At 39.7% G+C, this 19,015-nt stretch overlaps 1 protein-coding gene across 8 annotated transcripts in view; it reads right to left on the bottom strand.

Annotated features, from left to right (window-relative positions):
- RPRD2 (regulation of nuclear pre-mRNA domain containing 2) overlaps positions 1–19,015 on the bottom strand; it is a 67,252-nt gene that overhangs the window by 36,714 nt on the left and 11,523 nt on the right. For all 8 annotated transcript variants that reach the window (XM_059673182.1, XM_059673183.1, XM_059673181.1 and 5 more), the window contains exon 2: positions 6,354–6,483. In XM_059673182.1, the coding sequence (XP_059529165.1) occupies positions 6,354–6,483 (130 nt within the window). The remainder of the gene's footprint in view (positions 1–6,353; positions 6,484–19,015) is intronic.

Here is a 19,015-nt window from a genome sequence, read left to right as displayed (position 1 = left end):
GTTTTTCACTCCCTGACCTCTAAGACAACCTTTTAAATCCATTTTTCTTTTCTTTTTTCTTCTTCAGATACAGAACTTCTCCACACACATTTATTTTTTCAGCTATCAAGTCACTGCATGTCGATCAGGTACCATTTTATCCCTAAAACTTTGCTGACATAAAAATATGACAGTTAACCCATGTTCAATCTATAAAATGTTTATAGAGCACAGCACATGAAGCTTATGTAGTAATTAAACCACATAAAAATACGACAAGACCTCCATTCTACATGTTCAGAATCAGGTGTTCACAGGCCCTATTCGGTGGCTGTACAACAGCTCCAAAAGGCAGCAGAGGCAACAGTCAGTTACTTCAGAGGACACTGAACACTATGATCAGGAAGCACATCATGATGTTATCCCAATGTATGTACCACCCCACCCTTTCTCTAAGGTGGTCTCATGATTCTAGCATGCCAGTTCCGGCTAATACAAAATGAAGACAATACAACGTTTACTCTGTGGCAATAGTCTAACTCCTACTATGTATATATTGTGATTTTGAACACAACTTGTCCTAAAAACCTGTCACAATCATCATAGTTTTTCAGGTTAGGTGTCCAATAATCTTGCATTTGACTATTACTTCTTTTGGCGTACAACTAGCACCAAAGCCAAGCTAGACATGCAATAACATGGAAAAATACTTTGTCTAAAATAAAACTGGGAGGATAAGCTGATAAGAGTTGTCACTCTTAGGAATACTGAAGCATTCTATCCTTAGTTCTCCTTGAGGTGTCCCCTGGAGAGACAGTCAGGATCATCCATACCATTGCATGCCTGAAGTACGATAACGGGAAACTGACATGCAACATAAACTGGACCCTTCAAAAAGTACTCCATCAGGACAGACTGTGAAATCTTCTGTTCTTCTAAATCTCTAGAAACTTCATCAAGTTTTCTTTTTTATTTATTTAATTTTTTAATCCTCACCAAGGGTATTTTTTCCATTGATTTTTTTTTTAGAGAGAGTGGGAGAGGGTAAGACAAAAAGAAATATCAATGTGAGAGAAGCACATCGATTGGTTGCCTCCTGCACAAGCCCTGACCAGGGCCCAGACAGAAGAGGAGCCTGCAACTAAGGTATGTGCCCTTGACCAGAATCAAACCCGGGACCCTTTGGTCCACAGGCCGACACTCTATCCACTGAGCCAAACCGGCTAGGGCCATAGTGTTTTCAATGTACCTTTCATAGGACTCTGGATCAAACATACTGAATGAATATTCCAACATAGACACTAGTTTCGGAAAAACCCTAAGTCCTGGACTAGAAGTCTGGTCACACTATTTTGGAACCTCATCGCTCTGAGTCTGAAGCATTGTGAATGTGAAAAGTGCAGCCAGGAACCCACAAAAGACTCAGTAGAAGAAGAAGAGCAAGATCAAACGCCAGCTCTTGGTAGTGTGCCCCAGCAACACTCTATTGGTCAGGTTATCAATAAAGAGCTTCTACTCAGCCGGACTCATCATCATAGCAGCAACTAACATTTATTAAGTGTTTATTATATGCCAGTCACTGTTCTAAGCTCTTTATATGTACTGTTAACTCAGTTCCCTCTTTCTGTGAGGTAGGTACTATTTATTACTGACTCCATTATACAGATAAGAAAACTGAGGCTAATTTAAATTGCCTAAAGTTATAGAGCTGGAAGGTGGCAAAACCAGGATTCAAACCCATGTACCTTGGTTCCAGAGCCTATGGCCTTAAACCATTATGTCTGGACATCAATGTGTATGTAGCCTAAAGTGAATGAAAAGTATATCAGAAACTGAGAAACTAGTTAAAAGGATGATATAATAATACAATATATTAAATAGAGATAATGGGAAATTAAAAGGCAGAGAGGAGGAAGAAACAACAGAAGAATCAGTCCCTAGTAAGTGACTAAGAAATAAAGAGATAAGAATCTAAAATTACTAAGGGACCATTATAAGATAAAAAAAAAAAACACCCACACCTATAAATTAAGTTTAGAAAGACTATGTACTAGAGTAAAAATAATAGAGGACTAAGAGTCAGAAAAAGCTCAGTTTCAGTCTCGGCTCTTTCACTAAATTGTCATTTTACTTTGGGCAATTTCTTAACTGTTCTGAGTTTCAGTGTTCTCATTTTGTAAAAAGGAAAAAAAAAATCTAATCTGCTTACCTGCAAAGTTGGTTACTGTGAGTTTCAAATAACATTGTATAACAATTTCAATATATAATATACTTTCACAACAAATTATAGGAGTAGGGCTTTATACAAATATAAGGTATACTATTGTTTTAGACATTTTGAGCTGAATATCATCAGGTAGCAATGAAGCAGTAATTCCCAGAGAGTAATCAAATACATAGTAAAAAATCTAGGGATACAGATATAGTAGTTATTAGTACATGAGTAACAGTTAAATCCATGAGTAGATAAGTCTCCGAGAGAAAGTGTGTAAATACAGCAGAAAGGCAAGTCTGACATTTTAGCAAGAAGGTGAGAAAATTGCCAAAATTCAAACTCCAAAAGGTTTCAAGACTTTCTTCACTAACTAACAACTAGCCATGAGGTCATCAGAATCTCTTAAGCTGGGTTTATTTCAGAGTACCAACCTCATCATTTCCCAAAAATCTGTCATGGTATATTTTCCCAATAAAGGTCATATATCCATCTTTATACCATCGAAGTAAAAACAAACAAACGAAACACGTTAAGCTCTGATGATAATAATCAGCATAAATGCACTTTTCAGTTCAATTGAAGAGAATTTAAAAGCAAAAATGACTGCCTTTTCTGAAAACCTGGGATAGAAACAGGCATTAGGAAAGTTCTGATATAATACAAACAGACCTTCAGTTATAGGGATTCTTCTACAACCTATATAACATGTGTATAAAACTTATTGGTAAAAAAATGAAATAAAAAATTTATTGAAGTGGAAGAATAATCCCTAGTTTTCCAAGTGGTAACTCAACTCTGACATTCATAAAGACACTTTCCCTGTGCTTCAAATTGATATTTCAACTATTCTGTTCTCACAATGATGTATACATGCAGATGAATTGGCATTTTTGCCCCTTAGCTAGGATCTCTAGGATACAAATAGCAAATAAATATCATCAGGTTACCTTCATTTATGCCCCCCCCCCCCACACACATTTTTAGAAAGAGAGGGAGAGAGAGGAGAGAGAGAAACATCAACTGGTTGCCTCCTATAGTACCGCTAACCTGGGATCAAACCTGCATCTGGGTAGGTGCCCAACTGGAATTGAACCCGCAACCTTTCAGTGTATGGGACAACACTCCAACCAACTGAGTCACACCAGCTAGGGCTCACATGAATATTTTCATTACAATAATAACTAGCACATCCAGGTTCTCAACCTATGAAATTTCAAACCAGTGAGGGAAGGATAAACTGAACTGTAATAAAAAGGAACTGGAATAATTAGATTATTATTTGGAAAGAAAAAGTCCCCTAACCCATCCAAAAGAACTAATTTTCCCTCTGGCCATCTCCCTTAACATACGACGTCAGTGAGTTCACCCCATAACAACTTTTAATCAAGTGAAATCAAGTAACTCCTTAAAGGTTCTAAAAGAATAAAATAATGCCTACTACAGAGGTCTCTAATAGGTTGCCTATGGCTCAAATTTAGTCATCAGATGTGTTTTATTTGGCAAAAAATATTTTTTTAATGTGATTTAGTTTTACACATTTAAAAAATGGAAGACTTCATATAAAAATCCACATTTTGACTTAGTTTAAAGAGAAAAAAAAAGTCTTTGCAAGGTCTGGCAGTGTTTTTAACACTGGGCTCATATTTCTTTACTGCCATGGGCTAAGGCAGAATAGCTGCTGTCCCTTTTTGATGGCTATTCCTCACATTCAACTCACTTCACTCATCTATGTTACCTGCCTGGAACTTAAATTTTTTTAATTGGTTACTGCTAACATATACAGTATAGGAAAGGTACTGCTTGTCCATGTTGAACTTGAATCTGGCTATTTAACTGAACTCTCTTATTAGTTGATTCTATGTAGGCCACAGGTTGGTAAACTACCAAACTTGAGCCAAATCTTGCCTGCTGCCTATTTCTGTAAATAAAGTTTTATTGGAACAAAGCCATCCCATTTATGTATTGTCTATGGCTGCTTTCATGCAAGAATGGCAAAGTTGAATACTTGGGACAGAGATCCTATGGCCTGCAAATCCTAAAAGGCTTACTACCTGACCCTTTACAGAAAAAGGTTGCCCACCCCTGATGTGGGTAATCATATGATATGCAAATAAAGACAATTCTGTCTCTTCTAAATGCATTCTTCTTATTTATTTAGAAATGAATGGGATACCCAATAAAATAGGGAATAGTATAATAGAAGGCACCCATCTTGGAATGCTTTTATTATTTTACCATTAAGTCTGATATTTACTAGACGTTTCTAAAGATACCCTTCATTGAGTTAAGAACATTTTCAGAGCTTAAAATTTTAATTTAAAGGACTGTACTTTATTTTGAGATTATGTCCTTCCCATCTTTTACTGTGAAATAGTAATAGAAATACAAAGTAGTTGTTTAAAAAAATATCTTCACATTGCAAAATAAAAGCTGACAACCATGAATTAGGTCATGAAATCTTAAGTCTAGGGAAGACTAGGTTAAATTTTAAAAAGACTACAGTGACATTTACAGCAGAAACTCTAAGTGGGGATCACCTGGCACACTGCTTTTCTTACTTAAAATTACTGGGTTTATATATGTAAAGAGGCAGCACATACTAGTGGGTAAGTGGCAAAGAACATGGGCTTTGGAGTGTAGACAGGCTTGGGTGGGAATGCTACAGGACACCCCCCCTCCACCCAGGGAGCTGTGAGAACTTAGGCCAGTTATTTACTCTCTCTAAGCCAGTTTCCTCCTCCTTAAAATGGAATAGTAGTAGTAGCTACTTTATAAAGTTGTTCTCAGGATTAAATGACGCAAAGCACACAGAGCACTTCGTAAAATATCTGGTCAATTTCAAGTGTTCAATAAATGTTAGGTGCAATTGCTATTTTATGTATTCCTGACGTGTATAAATCTTTATCACTTAGTACAGTGGTCGGCAAACTGCGGCTCGCAAGCCACATGTGGCTCTTTGGCTCCTTGAGTGTGGCTCTTCCACAAAATACCACGTGTGGGCGCGCACGTACAGTGCGATTGAAACTTCGTGGCCCATGCGCAGAAGTCAGTATTTTGTGGAAGAGCCACACTCAAGGGGCCAAAGAGCTGCATGTGGCTTGCGAGCCACAGTTTGCCGACCACTGACTTAGTACATTCAGGCAGGGCCATATTTTGACCTTTTGTAATACCAAAGTAGGTATCTCAAGTTAATAATCCAAAGGAAGGAACAAGGATCATTTAGCTATGATGGGGTTAATACTAACAAATGGATCAGTAGTATATTAATATATTTATAAAAATATATTAAGCTAATAAATATATAATTTGAGGAAATATTTAGCTATTTTGATTGTTCCATATGATTATTTTCCTTCCAATTGTGTGTGTGTGTGTGTGTGTGTGTCTCTTGTACCAAACAACTTACAAATATGGATAAAACACAAGAAAAACAATTAGTACAGGGCAAAAATAAGATCAGATATGTGTTACAGCATTTTGGAAAATGCTGGATATAATTTTGCTTAGAATGAAATAAATCAATATGGAGTTGGGAATAAATATCTCCATTCCCCTTTATTTTTTTTTAAAATATATTTTATTGATTTTTTACAGAGAGGAAGGGAGAGAGATAGTCAGAAACATTGATGGGAGAGAAACATCGATTAGCTGCCTCCCGCACATCCCCCACCGGGGATGTGCCCACAACCCAGGTACATGCCCTTGACCGGAATCGAACCTGGGACCTTCCAGTCCGCAGGCTGACGCTCTATCCACTGAGCCAAACCGGTTTCGGCTCCATTCCCCTTTAATTACACAGATTTCGTGAAGGGAACAAAATTTCAGATAGACTCTAAAAAAAGTAGGCAAATGTGTAAAAACCCCCACAAAAACAGAAGAAGCAGTTGGAAAGAAGTAGCCAGAGAGTATGACCAGTACATATGGCAAGGTAGGCCAGAAGAGGCAGACTGTAAATTACAAACTTTCAAAAAGGGAACAGAGTTTTTGAAAGAAAAAAATGCGTACATTAGCAGGAAAGTTACAATGAATAACTTGGACAAAATATTCTTGGATCCTTAAGCATGTACAACTATTACAGTTCTTAGTAATGGGTAAAAATGGAATCTAAAATTCTACATTTTCTAAGCTTAGATCCCAAGGCCAGTAAGAATTTACTTACTTCACTAGAGCAGCTGCTTCAGGAAGTACATCAGCAAATGATTCACGGAATATGATTGCGTTTTTCCTTTTACAGTTCTGGATGACATCATTGGCAAGGTAAAAGAGATTCAAACGGTGGGGATAGGCAGCTAGAGATGATAAAAGATATAAATAAAACAAAATCAGTCAATTTATACTTAGTTCAATTTATTCCAACTACAGTGTTCTCAAACTGCTATTGGATGGATGGATGAACAGGCAAATGAACTAATATGATCAACTTACTGAACCTAGTGTCTAAAAACCTTGACTGCTTCAGGTTCAGTTTTTGTTTAAGGTACTCCTTGAATAGATTTCTACTTCACTTTATAGATGCTTGCCACTAAAAAACTCATTAACTCTGGAGAAGCTAAAATTAAAAAACAAAAACAAAAAAACTGCTCTCCCAAACATTTGAAAAGATAAAAAAAATTGAGTAGAAGCAGCTCAACTTGTTGCAAAAACACCAGGTTTACTGGAAAGAGCGTGGGCTTTTCTAGAATCCAATCAGAATGTGACCTCAGGCAAATTCCTTATAATTGTAGATAGACTCCTTTCATCAACCAGTCCAGATACATGTAAGTCCTTCCATCTACTGGAAAAGAGGTTCTGCTGCTACTTGCATCACCAAGCAAAGGTCCTGGGAAATGAATTTGATCCCATAAAACACACCTGAGTCAACTTTTTTCAAAGGCCCATGATTAGGCCCAATCAACTTACTAACTGGAACCTTGAGCAATGTCACCCCAAATTTCATTGTTATCCTGGACAATTTTAATATCCACATGGATGATACATAGTATTTTCTAGTCCTCCAATTTCTTGATCTCAAGTTCAGTATCCTCCCGGAACCACTCTTTTGTTCTTCCCTTTCATCAGAATCTCAGTTCTTTATTCTCTCTACAGCCTCTTCCAGTATTCAAATTCTTTCTCCACCAATTCCAGAGTTTCTGATCCATTATTGAAATAACTCTTTTATCAAAACCTTCATCATCGTTCCCCCACCTGCCTCAAATTTAGCCTTTCTAGCACATGCTCTCAACAAAATCTTAAATCTGGATCAATCTAATTGAATGCCTTCACTACAACTTTATTTCCGCTCTACGTTCTGTTGAAGAAAAATCCTATCACCAGGAAGATTGAAACCATATAAATTCAATCTCCTTCAGCTGGGCCCTCAATGCTACTGTCCTTCCACATGTCTTTAATCAGCATTTTCTCTCATTTACTGTAAAAGCTATTTCAAATTTCTACTACTCTTGTCAAGCCCTCTATGTTACCACATTCCTTTCTCACTCTCAGAAGATAAGCTTATATGCTATTTCACAGAGAGAGCATAAATCATTAGATGGAAATTATGTTCTCTCAAAAAAAAGCATCCACATTTAAACCCATCCAGATCAACTTATCTGAGTCAGGTAAGGTCTTTCAGAATCAGGAATCTGAAAGAGCTTTATGTACTCGCTGTCTTCACTTTAACTTCTATTAACTCCATAATTACAGAATGACAACTTCACAGGTTGTTATAAGAATTAAATAAATCGCCGAAACCGGTTTGGCTCAGTGGATAGAGCGTCGGCCTGCGGACTGAAAAGTCCCAGGTTCGATTCCGGTCAAGGGCATGTACTTGGGTTGTGGGCACATCCCCGGTGGGGGATGTGCGGGAGGCAGCTAATCGATGTTTCTCTCTCATCGATGTTTCTAACTCTCTATCTCTCTCCCTTCCTCTCTGTAAAAAATCAATAAAATATATTTTAAAAAAAATTAAATAAATCAATGTATACGGACAGGTGGCTTGGCTGGTTGGAGCTTCGTTCCATACACCAAAAGGCTGAGGATTTGATCCCCAGTCAGGTGCATTCGGGAGGCAACCAATAGATGTTTCTCTCTCGAATTGATGTTTCTCTCTCTCTCTCCCCTTCCTCACTCTCTAAAATCAACAAAAACATTTTAAAACAAATAAAACAATGTATATAAAGCATTAAGGAGAGTGCTTAGCACACAGAAAATGGCTACCAGCATAATCATTCACTTCCATGCCTTTAACTACTACCACCTATGTATCCATGACTCCCATATCCATACTTTTCAAGCCTGCATTTCCCTTTATCAATCAATGCTAAGTCTCAGAGGCACCCTGAACTTGATTTTTCAATTTTACTAATATTAATCTTCCTCCTCTTCCATCTGTTACTGCTCCTGTATTTAGCCAGAATTTTAGCAATTTTTTTTGACTCCTCCTCCTCCCTACCCTTCAGCCCCCATTTGTTAAATCTCCAAGTCTAGTCAATTTTGTCTCCAATAATATCAAATTTATCCCTCTTCTCCTTCTCTATCTACTATAGCTCTTTGTTGGGTCCATCACCTTTGACCTAGACTACTACTTCAATAGCCTCCCAACTAGTGATCTTGCTTCTAGATTTGGGCACCCCAAATTTATTCTCTACATTGTTGCTAAATTCATCTTCTAATATGCAAAACTGTCCAGTTATTTCTGGTATCAAATCTGCCAATGATTTCCAATTGCTTACTGGAAAATGCCCAAATACCTTAGACTCTATTTATGATCTGGATCTTACATTCTGTTCTAGTCTCATCTCTTCCCCTTCAAAATCAAATTTTATCTTTAATGAATTACAATTCCCAGAAATCTCTCCCTCTCTGTCTCTGAGAACTTTCCTTTTCTATGATAATCCACTCTGAATAATCTTTAGTGTTTCCACTCATCCACAGGGAAACATACAAAATTTTAAATTTAATCCATGTCAGATTCTGACCCTCCATCTCATTTCTACTTCTGCCCAAAACAAATCATCCCCAACAACGTTACTGCCACTTTCCCCTAATGTAAACAAACCCTCCACTTTAGCCAGAGCACTAAGAAATTCAGAAGGAATGAGAAAAGTTGGTTGAGGTAATCTGGGAAGATGCCTATGGATTTTTGAGATGGCCCATCCTGAATGCTTTTCAAACCCTCTTATACCATAGTTCTTGCTTACCTGTTTAGCCTCAACTTTAGCCTCTCTCTCCCTTAAAGCTCGTTTGGTGAACAAAACTTTGTTCTCATTTCCAAGCCTCACCCCCTTCCCTCGTCTTGACACCCATTTCAACAGGCTAATTCCTTCAAGTCTTAGCTGACATCTCACATCTTTGATGAAGCTTCCCCTAACTCCACAAGACGATGCCTTTAGTGAACTCTGAATTTACCCAGTCAACACTTACCACACTACAGTGTATCGGTTTGCACTCTCCATTAGAGTATAAACTCCCTGAAGGCTAGGATTCTGTCTTGTTTACTGCCGTGTCCTCAATGACTAATTCAGTGTCTGATAGGTGCTCAATTAATATTAAATGTTTAATGAAGAAGTTAAATTTTCATAGGCAGGAAAGAAGGGGAAGAGCACTCCAGTGAGAACAAGTCTTGAGCAAAGGTGCTGAATAGGCCTGTGCAATGATTGTCTTTTGTTTTGGAGGAGGGAGAAATTTAGAGTAGAATTTTAAATTTATTTAACAAAAACTTATGTATCCCTTTCTGTGTGCTAGGCACTATTCTAAAGATGATACAAATTTTAGCTGATGTCCCTACAACAACCCTAGTACTATTATTAGCTCCATTTAAGAGATAGAATTAAATGAATTGTCCCTATTCACAGCTAATAAGTGGTAAAGCTGGGATTTAAATACAGACAGTTTGGCTCCAGAATCTATATTCTTAACCATTACCTATTTCTATATTTGTCTGACCAGGAAGGTTTGGGTGGAAGAACAGGGGAGAATCTTTGCCAGATAACAAATTCTGGTGGGACTTAAATAATGAGCTAAAAAGTTTCAGCCTTTATTCTGTGGCTAACAAGAATCCATAAAAAGCTTCTATACAAAATTTTAAAAATACAGACTCCAACTACTACTTACCATTGCCTCCTGGTCTGAGTCATAATCATCTTTTGCTTGAATTACTGTAGTAGCCTTCTAACTGGTTTCCCTGTTTCTACCTTTGTTTGCCTCACTTCAGTCTAATCTCAACTCAGAAGAGTGATCTTGATCCTTTTAAAATAGAAATATGATCATATTACTCCACTGCTTAAATCCCTCCAATAATGGCTCCCCTCCTTACTCAGAGCAAAGATCAAAGTCCTTACAATGGCCTGTAAGTCCTAAATAATCTGGCCCCACATTATGTCTCCAATTCCCTGTCCTGGTCACCATCCCAGCCTTTTTGGCCACCTTGCTGCTACAAGACCTACAATACACCTGGCCTACTCCCCCCCTCCAGGTCCTTTAAGCTCCCTGCTCCCTCTGCTTGAAACATTCCTTTCCCATATAGTCTTATAGTTTACCTCTCTCATCACCTTTAAATATTTGCCCACATGTCATTTTCTCAGTGACTTCCTGTACTCCTTAACCAGGAAAACTACAACATCAAGCCAACAGCACTGCTATCATCCTTCCTTGTTTTATTTTCCCACATAATACATGATTTCCCAATATACTGTAGAATTTATTTGTTTATTTTTTTGCCTATCTCCTTCCATCCTATATAATAAAGGAGAAACATGTAAATTGACCATCCATCCGCAATGCCCGCCAGCCAATCAGGAGCGAGTATGCAAATTAACCCAACAAAGATAGTGGGTTGATTTGCATACACGGGTGCCAGGCGGAGAGCAGAACAGGAGAGCCGAAGGCTTGGGGGGACGTGGCTCCCTCAGTCACTCCCAGCGACCGAGGGAGCCATGCCCCCCAAGCCACCGGGCAGAGAGCAGAGCGGGAGAGCCAGCAGAGAGTGGAGTGGCTTGAGGAACTTGGCTCCCCAAGCCGCCAGACGGAGAGCAGAGAGGGAGAGCTGGCGGCTTGGAGGACTTGGCAGAGTGGGGAGGCCATGGGACGGAGACAGAGCAGGAAGGGAAAACCAAGAGCGCAGGGGAGCACCAGGAATGCTGGGAATTGTAGTTCTGGTGGCAGACGGATCTCCTAGACCAGTGGTCGGCAAACTCATTAGTCAACAGAGCCAAATATCAACAGTACAATGATTGAAATTTCTTTTGAGAGCCAAATTTTTTAAACTTAAAACTATATAGGTAGGTACACTGTTATTAACTTAATTAGGGTACTCCTAAGGCTTAGGAAGAGCCACACTCAAGGGGCCAAAGAGCCGCATGTGGCTTGCGAGCCACAGTTTGCCAACCACAGTCCTAGACACTAGAGCAAAGTGAGCCTGGAGCAAGTTACTGTTGTGGTGGGGGGTGGAGGGAAAGCAAAGGTGAGAGACATAAGTAAAATCATAGTGTCTAGGAAAAATTAAAGGGAAGATATCCTAAAACTTCCAGGAAATCTCCACCAATGAAGCAAAAAAAAAAAAAAAAAGAAAGAAAAGCCTCTATTATTCTCTGAGCAACAAACCAAACTGGGTTTGGGTCTCAGACAATTCGCTCATATGATTGCAAAGACAAACAGAAACTCCCGGATTGGAAAGGGCTCCCCTGAGGGCTCCCAGATTGGAGAGGGTGCAGGTCGGGCTAAGGGACCCACCCCCTGTGCACGAATCTTCGTGCACTGGGCCCCTAGTGAGAATATAAGCCTCATGCAAGGGAAGGATTTTTTTGTCAGTTTTGTTTATGGTTGAATTCTCAGCATCTACACACAGCAGGCTTTCATAACTACTTTTTAAATGAATAAATTATAAGAGAAAGAAGATACAATGAAAAGAGGAAAAGGAATGAAGAATAATAAGTAGTTTTCTATTCAGTTTGGTTAATAATCCCATAAGGCAGCTGAGAGAACCATCAATGTGAGAGAAACATATTGACTGGCTGTCTCCCACACATGCCCCCGAGCGGGGCCAGGGATCGAGCCTACAACTAAGGTACATGCCCTTGACCAGGAATCAAACCTAAGACCTTTCTGTCCAGGGGCCAAAACTCTGTCCACTGAGCAAAACTGGCCATGTTTTTTTTTAAAAGGAATTTTTAAAATTGAATTATTGGGGTGACAGTGGTTAATAAAATTATGTAGGTTTAAGATGCACAATTCTATCATACATCATCTAAATTGTTTTACTATTTTAAAAAAAACTAATAGCTTTTTTTTTAAAATATATTTTATTGATTTTTGACAGAGAGGAAGGGAGAGAGAAACATCGATCAGCTGCCTCCTGCACATCTCCTACTGGGGATGTGCCCGCAACCCAGGTACATGCCCTTGACCGGAATCGAACCTGGGACCTTTCAGTCCCCAGGCCGACGCTCTAGCCACTGAGCCAAACCGGTTTCGGCCTAATAGCTTAATATTTTGCTTGAGGGCTCAGATTTACAATTAGTTTTATCTGGGAACAGATTCATCAACATACTTGAAATGTACCTGGAACTCCCTCGTGATGAGGTATTCTTGTTGAGACTTGGAAACGATGTACTAACTCAGTGGTGTGATGCCATGGTTTGGAGAACCGTCCTCAATAGCCAAGTCTCATATATTAATATGCTCCATAAAATAAAGCACAAAGAATATCCCAATACAGAAATTAGAGATCTCAAGAGCTATAGGTTAATGGAAGTCAAATCATATTTACATTTAACTTACAAGAATTCATCCGTAAGTACTGAGCCAGAGTTTAAGAACAAAAACAATTAACAACAAAGTTAACCAAGTGTTCAGGGACAAAGGCAATTAAATTTCAAGATAAAATTGGAGGCCATAGAGAAATACTGACTAACAAAGAACTGAAAGAAATAATAAGATTATCTTCACAAAGATGAAAAGAAACAGAAGAACCAGCAAGTTTGAATATTCCTAAATCTGTGGGTGTTTCAAGCATCAAAACATCCAACTGATTTAATTTCTGAATGATTCACTCTATGTAATTATATACTACGTTACAGTATATAACATACATACATACATACATACATACATACATATACATATATACACGAGGTTGGGAATCACGAAAAGTTGTCTCTTAGCATTCAAAGATATCAACTCAGAAGTTCTTTAAATAATTTGCCACTCATTTGTTAAATATTGTTATATACAATTATCTAGAAATCTACTAAATCCAAACGTTCCCTAATTCTAAACAGAAAACTGTTCAGTGTTACCAATGATCAATAAAGAGTCAAAGAAACATAGAATCTAAATATCCACCAATAGCCCTGGCCAGTTTGGCTCAGTGGATAGAGCATCGGCCTGTGTACTCAAGGGTCCCGGGTTTGATTCTGGTTAAGGGCACATGCCTGGGTAGCAGTCTCGGTCTCTAGTGGGGGGCATGCAGGAGGCAGCCGATCAATGATTCCCTCTCATCATTGATGTTTCTATCTCTCTCTCCTTTTCCTTCCTCTCTGAAATCAATAAAAATATATTTAATAAAAATAAATAAATAAACATCCACCAATAGTGGAGTTGGTTAATTAACAAAATTAATTAACCACTAATCAAAAATAAAGACCATACAGAAAATAGAAAAATGGTTTACATACTAAAAGTAGAGAAAAAGTATGTCAACTTTGACCTTTGCTTCCCCTTAATTACCACATGTAAGTCTTGTGAATCCTACCTCCTTTATTACTGTATTTTTTTGAATTTAAAAAACCACTCTTTATAACATGTACCATTTAATATATCACCAAGAATAAGTACTTCCAATTAGTCATATGAAACCATCAACTGTAAAATGCACAGATTTCGAACATGTTAAAATGTGAAAAACAACGTACATCTCAGAATTGATGGACTACATATATATAATTCATAATTCATTCTCTCCCTTCCCACTCCTTTTGCTACCACCTTACTTCATTTTCTCATTATTACTATAACCTAATTAACTGATCTCTGCCTCTAGTTTCACCACTCTGCAATGCAGTCTCCAAACTGTTGAGAATTTATCCCACAGATATGCTTGCCCCTATGTACAAAGGCTATAAAGATATTCTTTGCAACACTATTTCCGACAAAAGTCTGGAAATATCGTAAGTCAATTAATAGGGACTTGGCTAAATAAAGTATGTTACCTCTACCAACTGAATAGTACATAAAAAAATACAAGGATGTTCTATACCTCATCTAGATCTATCTCCAAGATATAAAGTGAAAAACACAAGATACAATGGGTCTAGTGTGCTATATCTGTACAAAAAATACAAATGAGCATGTACTTTATATTTCTAGAGAATAACTCTGGGAAGGAATACAAGAAACTGCTACAAAAGGAAACCAAAGGATCATGAGAGACAGGGACAGTCATGATTGAAGAGTTTATTTTTTTAAAATATACTTTTATTGATTTCAGAGAGGCAGGGAGAGGGAGAGAGAGATAGAAACATCAATGATGAGAGAGAATTATCGACTGGCTGCCTCCTGCACAACCCCTACTGGGGATCCAGTCCACAAGCGGGGCATGTGCCTTTGACTGGAATCGTACCCAGGACCCTTCAGTCCACAGGCTGACACTCTATCCACTGGGCCAAACCAGCTAGGGCAGAAGAGTTTATTTTTATACTTGTACACTTTTTAGAATTTGACTTGGGTACTTATTCAAATTAATACATTAAAAATTAAAAAGAAAATACCCCTATATATGGCTACATTTTATACTGCCCTTCCTCAATATTGCTAACACCTTGCACATATTTTACTATACTATATAACACCAAGCAATGATCTAAGATGTGAAGGGAAAGGAATCTTTTACTTCCATTCCATGTTAACCAACTCTATCTTCAATAAGTCTATATATTACAGTCTTAAACAATCATGGCTCTTTTGTAACATTTACTCTTTCAAATTTCATCATATTTCACTAATAACAATGCTGGTGAAAAGAGGAATATCAAATCTATCTACACTAATAAAAGGGAAACAGGCAAATTGACTGTCCCTCTGCTATGCCCACCAGCCAATCAGGGTGAGTATGCAAAATAACCCAACAAAGATGGCAGAGGCCACGGAGCTGGAGCAAGCAGGAGGCTTGGGATGCCCCCAGCGATGGAGGAGTGGCTGGGGGCCTAGGTCGCTGGGGGCCACCCAGGCTTCCAGCCTGCCCTGGCCTCCGCTCAAGGAGGGGCTGGGGGCCTGGGTCACTGGAGGGCATGGCCAGCCTGAAAACAGCCCTCAGCCCTTCACCCAGACTGGCCATGCCCCCCGGCAGCGGGGACCCTCACCCCATGGGGGTGTGGCTGGCCTGCAAACCACCACAGGCCCCTCACCCAGACCGCCCCACACCCCAAGGGAACCCCCCCACCCTGATCCGGGACACCCTTCAGGGAAAACCAGCCAGCCCCCACCCATGCACCAGGCCTCTATACTAATAAAAGGGTAACATGCTAATTAGACTGGGAGACCTTCCAGGAGACCTTCCAAACATTCTTCTGGACAAAGCCATGGTGGTGGGGCCGAGGTAGAGGTGGTTAGAGGCCAAAAGGAGAGGGCAGCCATTGGGGGTGATCAGGCCGGCGAGGGGGGGACAGTTAGGGGTGAGCAGGCCAGCAGGGGGGCCAGTTGGGGGCGAGCAGGCCGTCAGTAGGGGTCAGTTGGGGGTGATCAGGACTGCGGGGGGGAGCAGTTCGGAGTGAGCAGGCCAGCAGGGTGGCAATTGGGGGTGAGCAGGCCAGTGGGGAGGGAAGGTGGAGGCAAGCAGGCCAGCAGCAGGGAGCAGTTGGGGGTGATCAGGCTGGCAGGGGGGGCATTTGGGGGCGAGGCTGGCAGTGGGGGGCAGTTGGGGACGAGCAGGCTGGCATGCAGAGTGGTTAGGGGCAATCAGGTAGGCAGGCAGGTGAGCAGTTAGAAGCCAGCAGTCCTGGATTGCGAGAGGGATCCCAGACTGGAGAGGGTGCAGGCCAGGCTGAGGGACACCCTCCCCCCAACCCCTATGCACGAATTTCATGCACCGAGCCACTAGTACCTAATAACTATGCAGAATAACTATGCACATATCTTTAATTAACAAAATATTTTTTATATATATATTTTATTGATTTATTACAGAGAGAAAGGGAGAGAGATAGAGAGTTAGAAACATCGATGAGAGAGAAACATCAATCAGCCGCCCCCTGCACACCTCCCACTGGGGATGTGCCTGCAACCAAGGCACATGCCCTTGACCGGAATCGAACCCGGGACCTCTCAGGCCGAAGGCCGACGCTCTATCCACTGAGCCAAACCGGCCACGGCACAAAATATTTTTAAAATTTGATTATAACCACCCTAATCGTTTGGCTCAGAGCATCGGCCTGAGGATTGAAGTCGCAGGTTCGATTCCAGTCAAGGGCATGTACCTTGGTTGCGAACACATCCCCAATAGGGAGTGTGCAGGAGGCAGCTGATTGATGTTTCTCTCTCATCAATGTTTCTAACCCTCTATCCCTCTCCCTTCCTCTCTATAAAAAAAAATCAATAAAAAAAATCAATAAAATATATTTCAAAAAAAGTTGATTATAACCAAAACTCTATTCATGTATAATACAAAGTCCTCTCCCTTCCTCTCTGAAATCAATTTAAAAAATAAACAAACCCAAGTCAAATCCCTAGTCCTTAATGAAAACTTGAAACCACTTCCATTTTTCTTTACTCTGAACTCATACTGCTCTTATATTTAATACTAGAGGCCTGGTGCACAGATTTGTGCACCAGTGGGGTCCCTCGGCCTGACCTGCGGAGATCAGACCAAAACCGGCTCTCCAACACCCCTCCGAGGGGGTCCCAGATTGTGAGAGGGCACAGACCAGGCCAAGGGACCCCACCGGTGCATGATCAGGGCTGGGGAGGGACAGCGGGAGGGCTCCAGGGCATGTCCGGCCCGTCTCTCCCAGTCCCAATTGGCTAGACCCCAGCAGCAAGCTAACCTACCGGTTGGAGTGTCTACCCCATGGTGGTCAGTGTGTGTCATAGTGACTGGTCAAACAGTTGAACGAACAGTTGGATACTTAGCATATTGGGCTTTTATTATATAGGATCATGCAGTGTTTCACACATTAGCTTCTTCCTGGGTGGATTGTAAAATGTTTTACTTCTTTTCTATCTTCAATAATGCTGACTATCTATGAACTAGCTTGCTAATATGTATTTTGTTGACTGCCTGTCTGCCCTGGTCTAACTTGAGGCCAAAAAAACAGCAGATTTTTCCTTTTCATCTTCAGTAAGTATTGGCACAAGACAACTATTTATTATGTACATCAATGAAGAGAAATACTAGTGTGGTTGATTCAAACAAATTAATTCCCAAAACATCCCACTGAGTATTAAGAACATATCATACTGATTCTTTTAACAAATTTACCTTGGTAATTATATGCTAAAATCTGTATCATGATAATCTACCTCTCCACACCTTATATTTCTCTAATAGATAGGAAGAGAGATGCTGCAAAGAGCAGAAAGGATAACTTGTAAGAAAACAATATATTGCATGGTCGGTGTGGCTCAGTGGTTGAGTATCAACCTATGAGCCAGGAGGTCACGGTGAGGGCACATGCCTGGGTTGCGGGCTCCATCCCCAGCATGCAGGCGGCAGCTGATCAATGATTCTCTCTCATCATTAATATTTCTCTCTCTCCCTTCCTCTCTGAAATCAATAAAAATGTATCTTTTTAAAAAACCATAATATATTAACCAAAGTATCAGTTGACATTTCAAAATCAATGCCACCACCAATAACAACAAAGCATATCTGAGATCAGGAGTTGTAAAATTATACATTTACCAAAGATTTAGAAGAATTGGTTTCTCGCCGAAACCGGTTTGGCTCAGTGGATAGAGCGTCGGCCTGTGGACTGAAAGGTCCCAGGTTCGATTCCGGTCAAGGGCATGTACCTGGGTTGCGGGCACATCCCCAGTAGGAGATGTGCAGGAGGCAGCTGATCGATGTTTCTCTCTCATCGATGTTTCTAACTCTCTATCTCTCTCCCTTCCTCTCTGTAAAAAATCAATCAAATAAAAAAAAAAAAAAAGAATTGGTTTCTATAAAACTTATTTAACGTCACAATTAGTTGTCACAGTTGGATACCATGCCTTGACTTTTTTTCTCAATCTATCTAGTAAGTAAGAAAAATTTCGCCCTGGCCGGGTAGCTCAGTTGATAGAGTGTCATCTAAATACCAAGGGTGCAGGTTCCATATACAGTCAGGGTACACACAAGAAAGAATCAACCAATTAATGCACAAATAAACAGAACAACAAATCAATGTTTCTCTCTGCCTTCCTCTAATATCAATCAACCAATCAATCAATAATTTAAAAAAAAAGAAAAAATTCTAAGAAGCAGTATGGCCTTTGGCAGTTGTTCCCAAATTCTGGTTTTGGCCTTTAATGAAATTTCTACTGGTTTGCAGAGAAATGAAAAAAATAAGGACATAACAGCTTATTTTTCCTAAAGTAAAATGTATCCATACTAAGGGAGTTTTCCTTATCATCTTCTTTCTACTTTTCTATTAAAATACCTTTATGAAATGAAAATAATAAATTTAATGTCCTTAGCTGGCAATATAAACAATCCTATTTCAGCACCCTTAGTTTTTTATTTTCTTAAACTGATTAGCTCATATCTAGAAACTACAGTCTAATAGCTCTTCTCTGACCTGACTCACTGTGAGCTACCAAAGTAAATGCATAAATACTTTATCTGCTTAGTCTTCTTTTAAAAAATATTTTTAT

The sequence above is a fragment of the Myotis daubentonii genome, chromosome 18 (assembly GCF_963259705.1).
Source record: "Myotis daubentonii chromosome 18, mMyoDau2.1, whole genome shotgun sequence".
In the NCBI taxonomy this organism is placed as follows: Eukaryota; Metazoa; Chordata; class Mammalia; order Chiroptera; family Vespertilionidae; genus Myotis; species Myotis daubentonii.
Note: the sequence above shows the minus strand (reverse complement) of the source record. Positions and strands in the feature narration are given on the sequence as shown.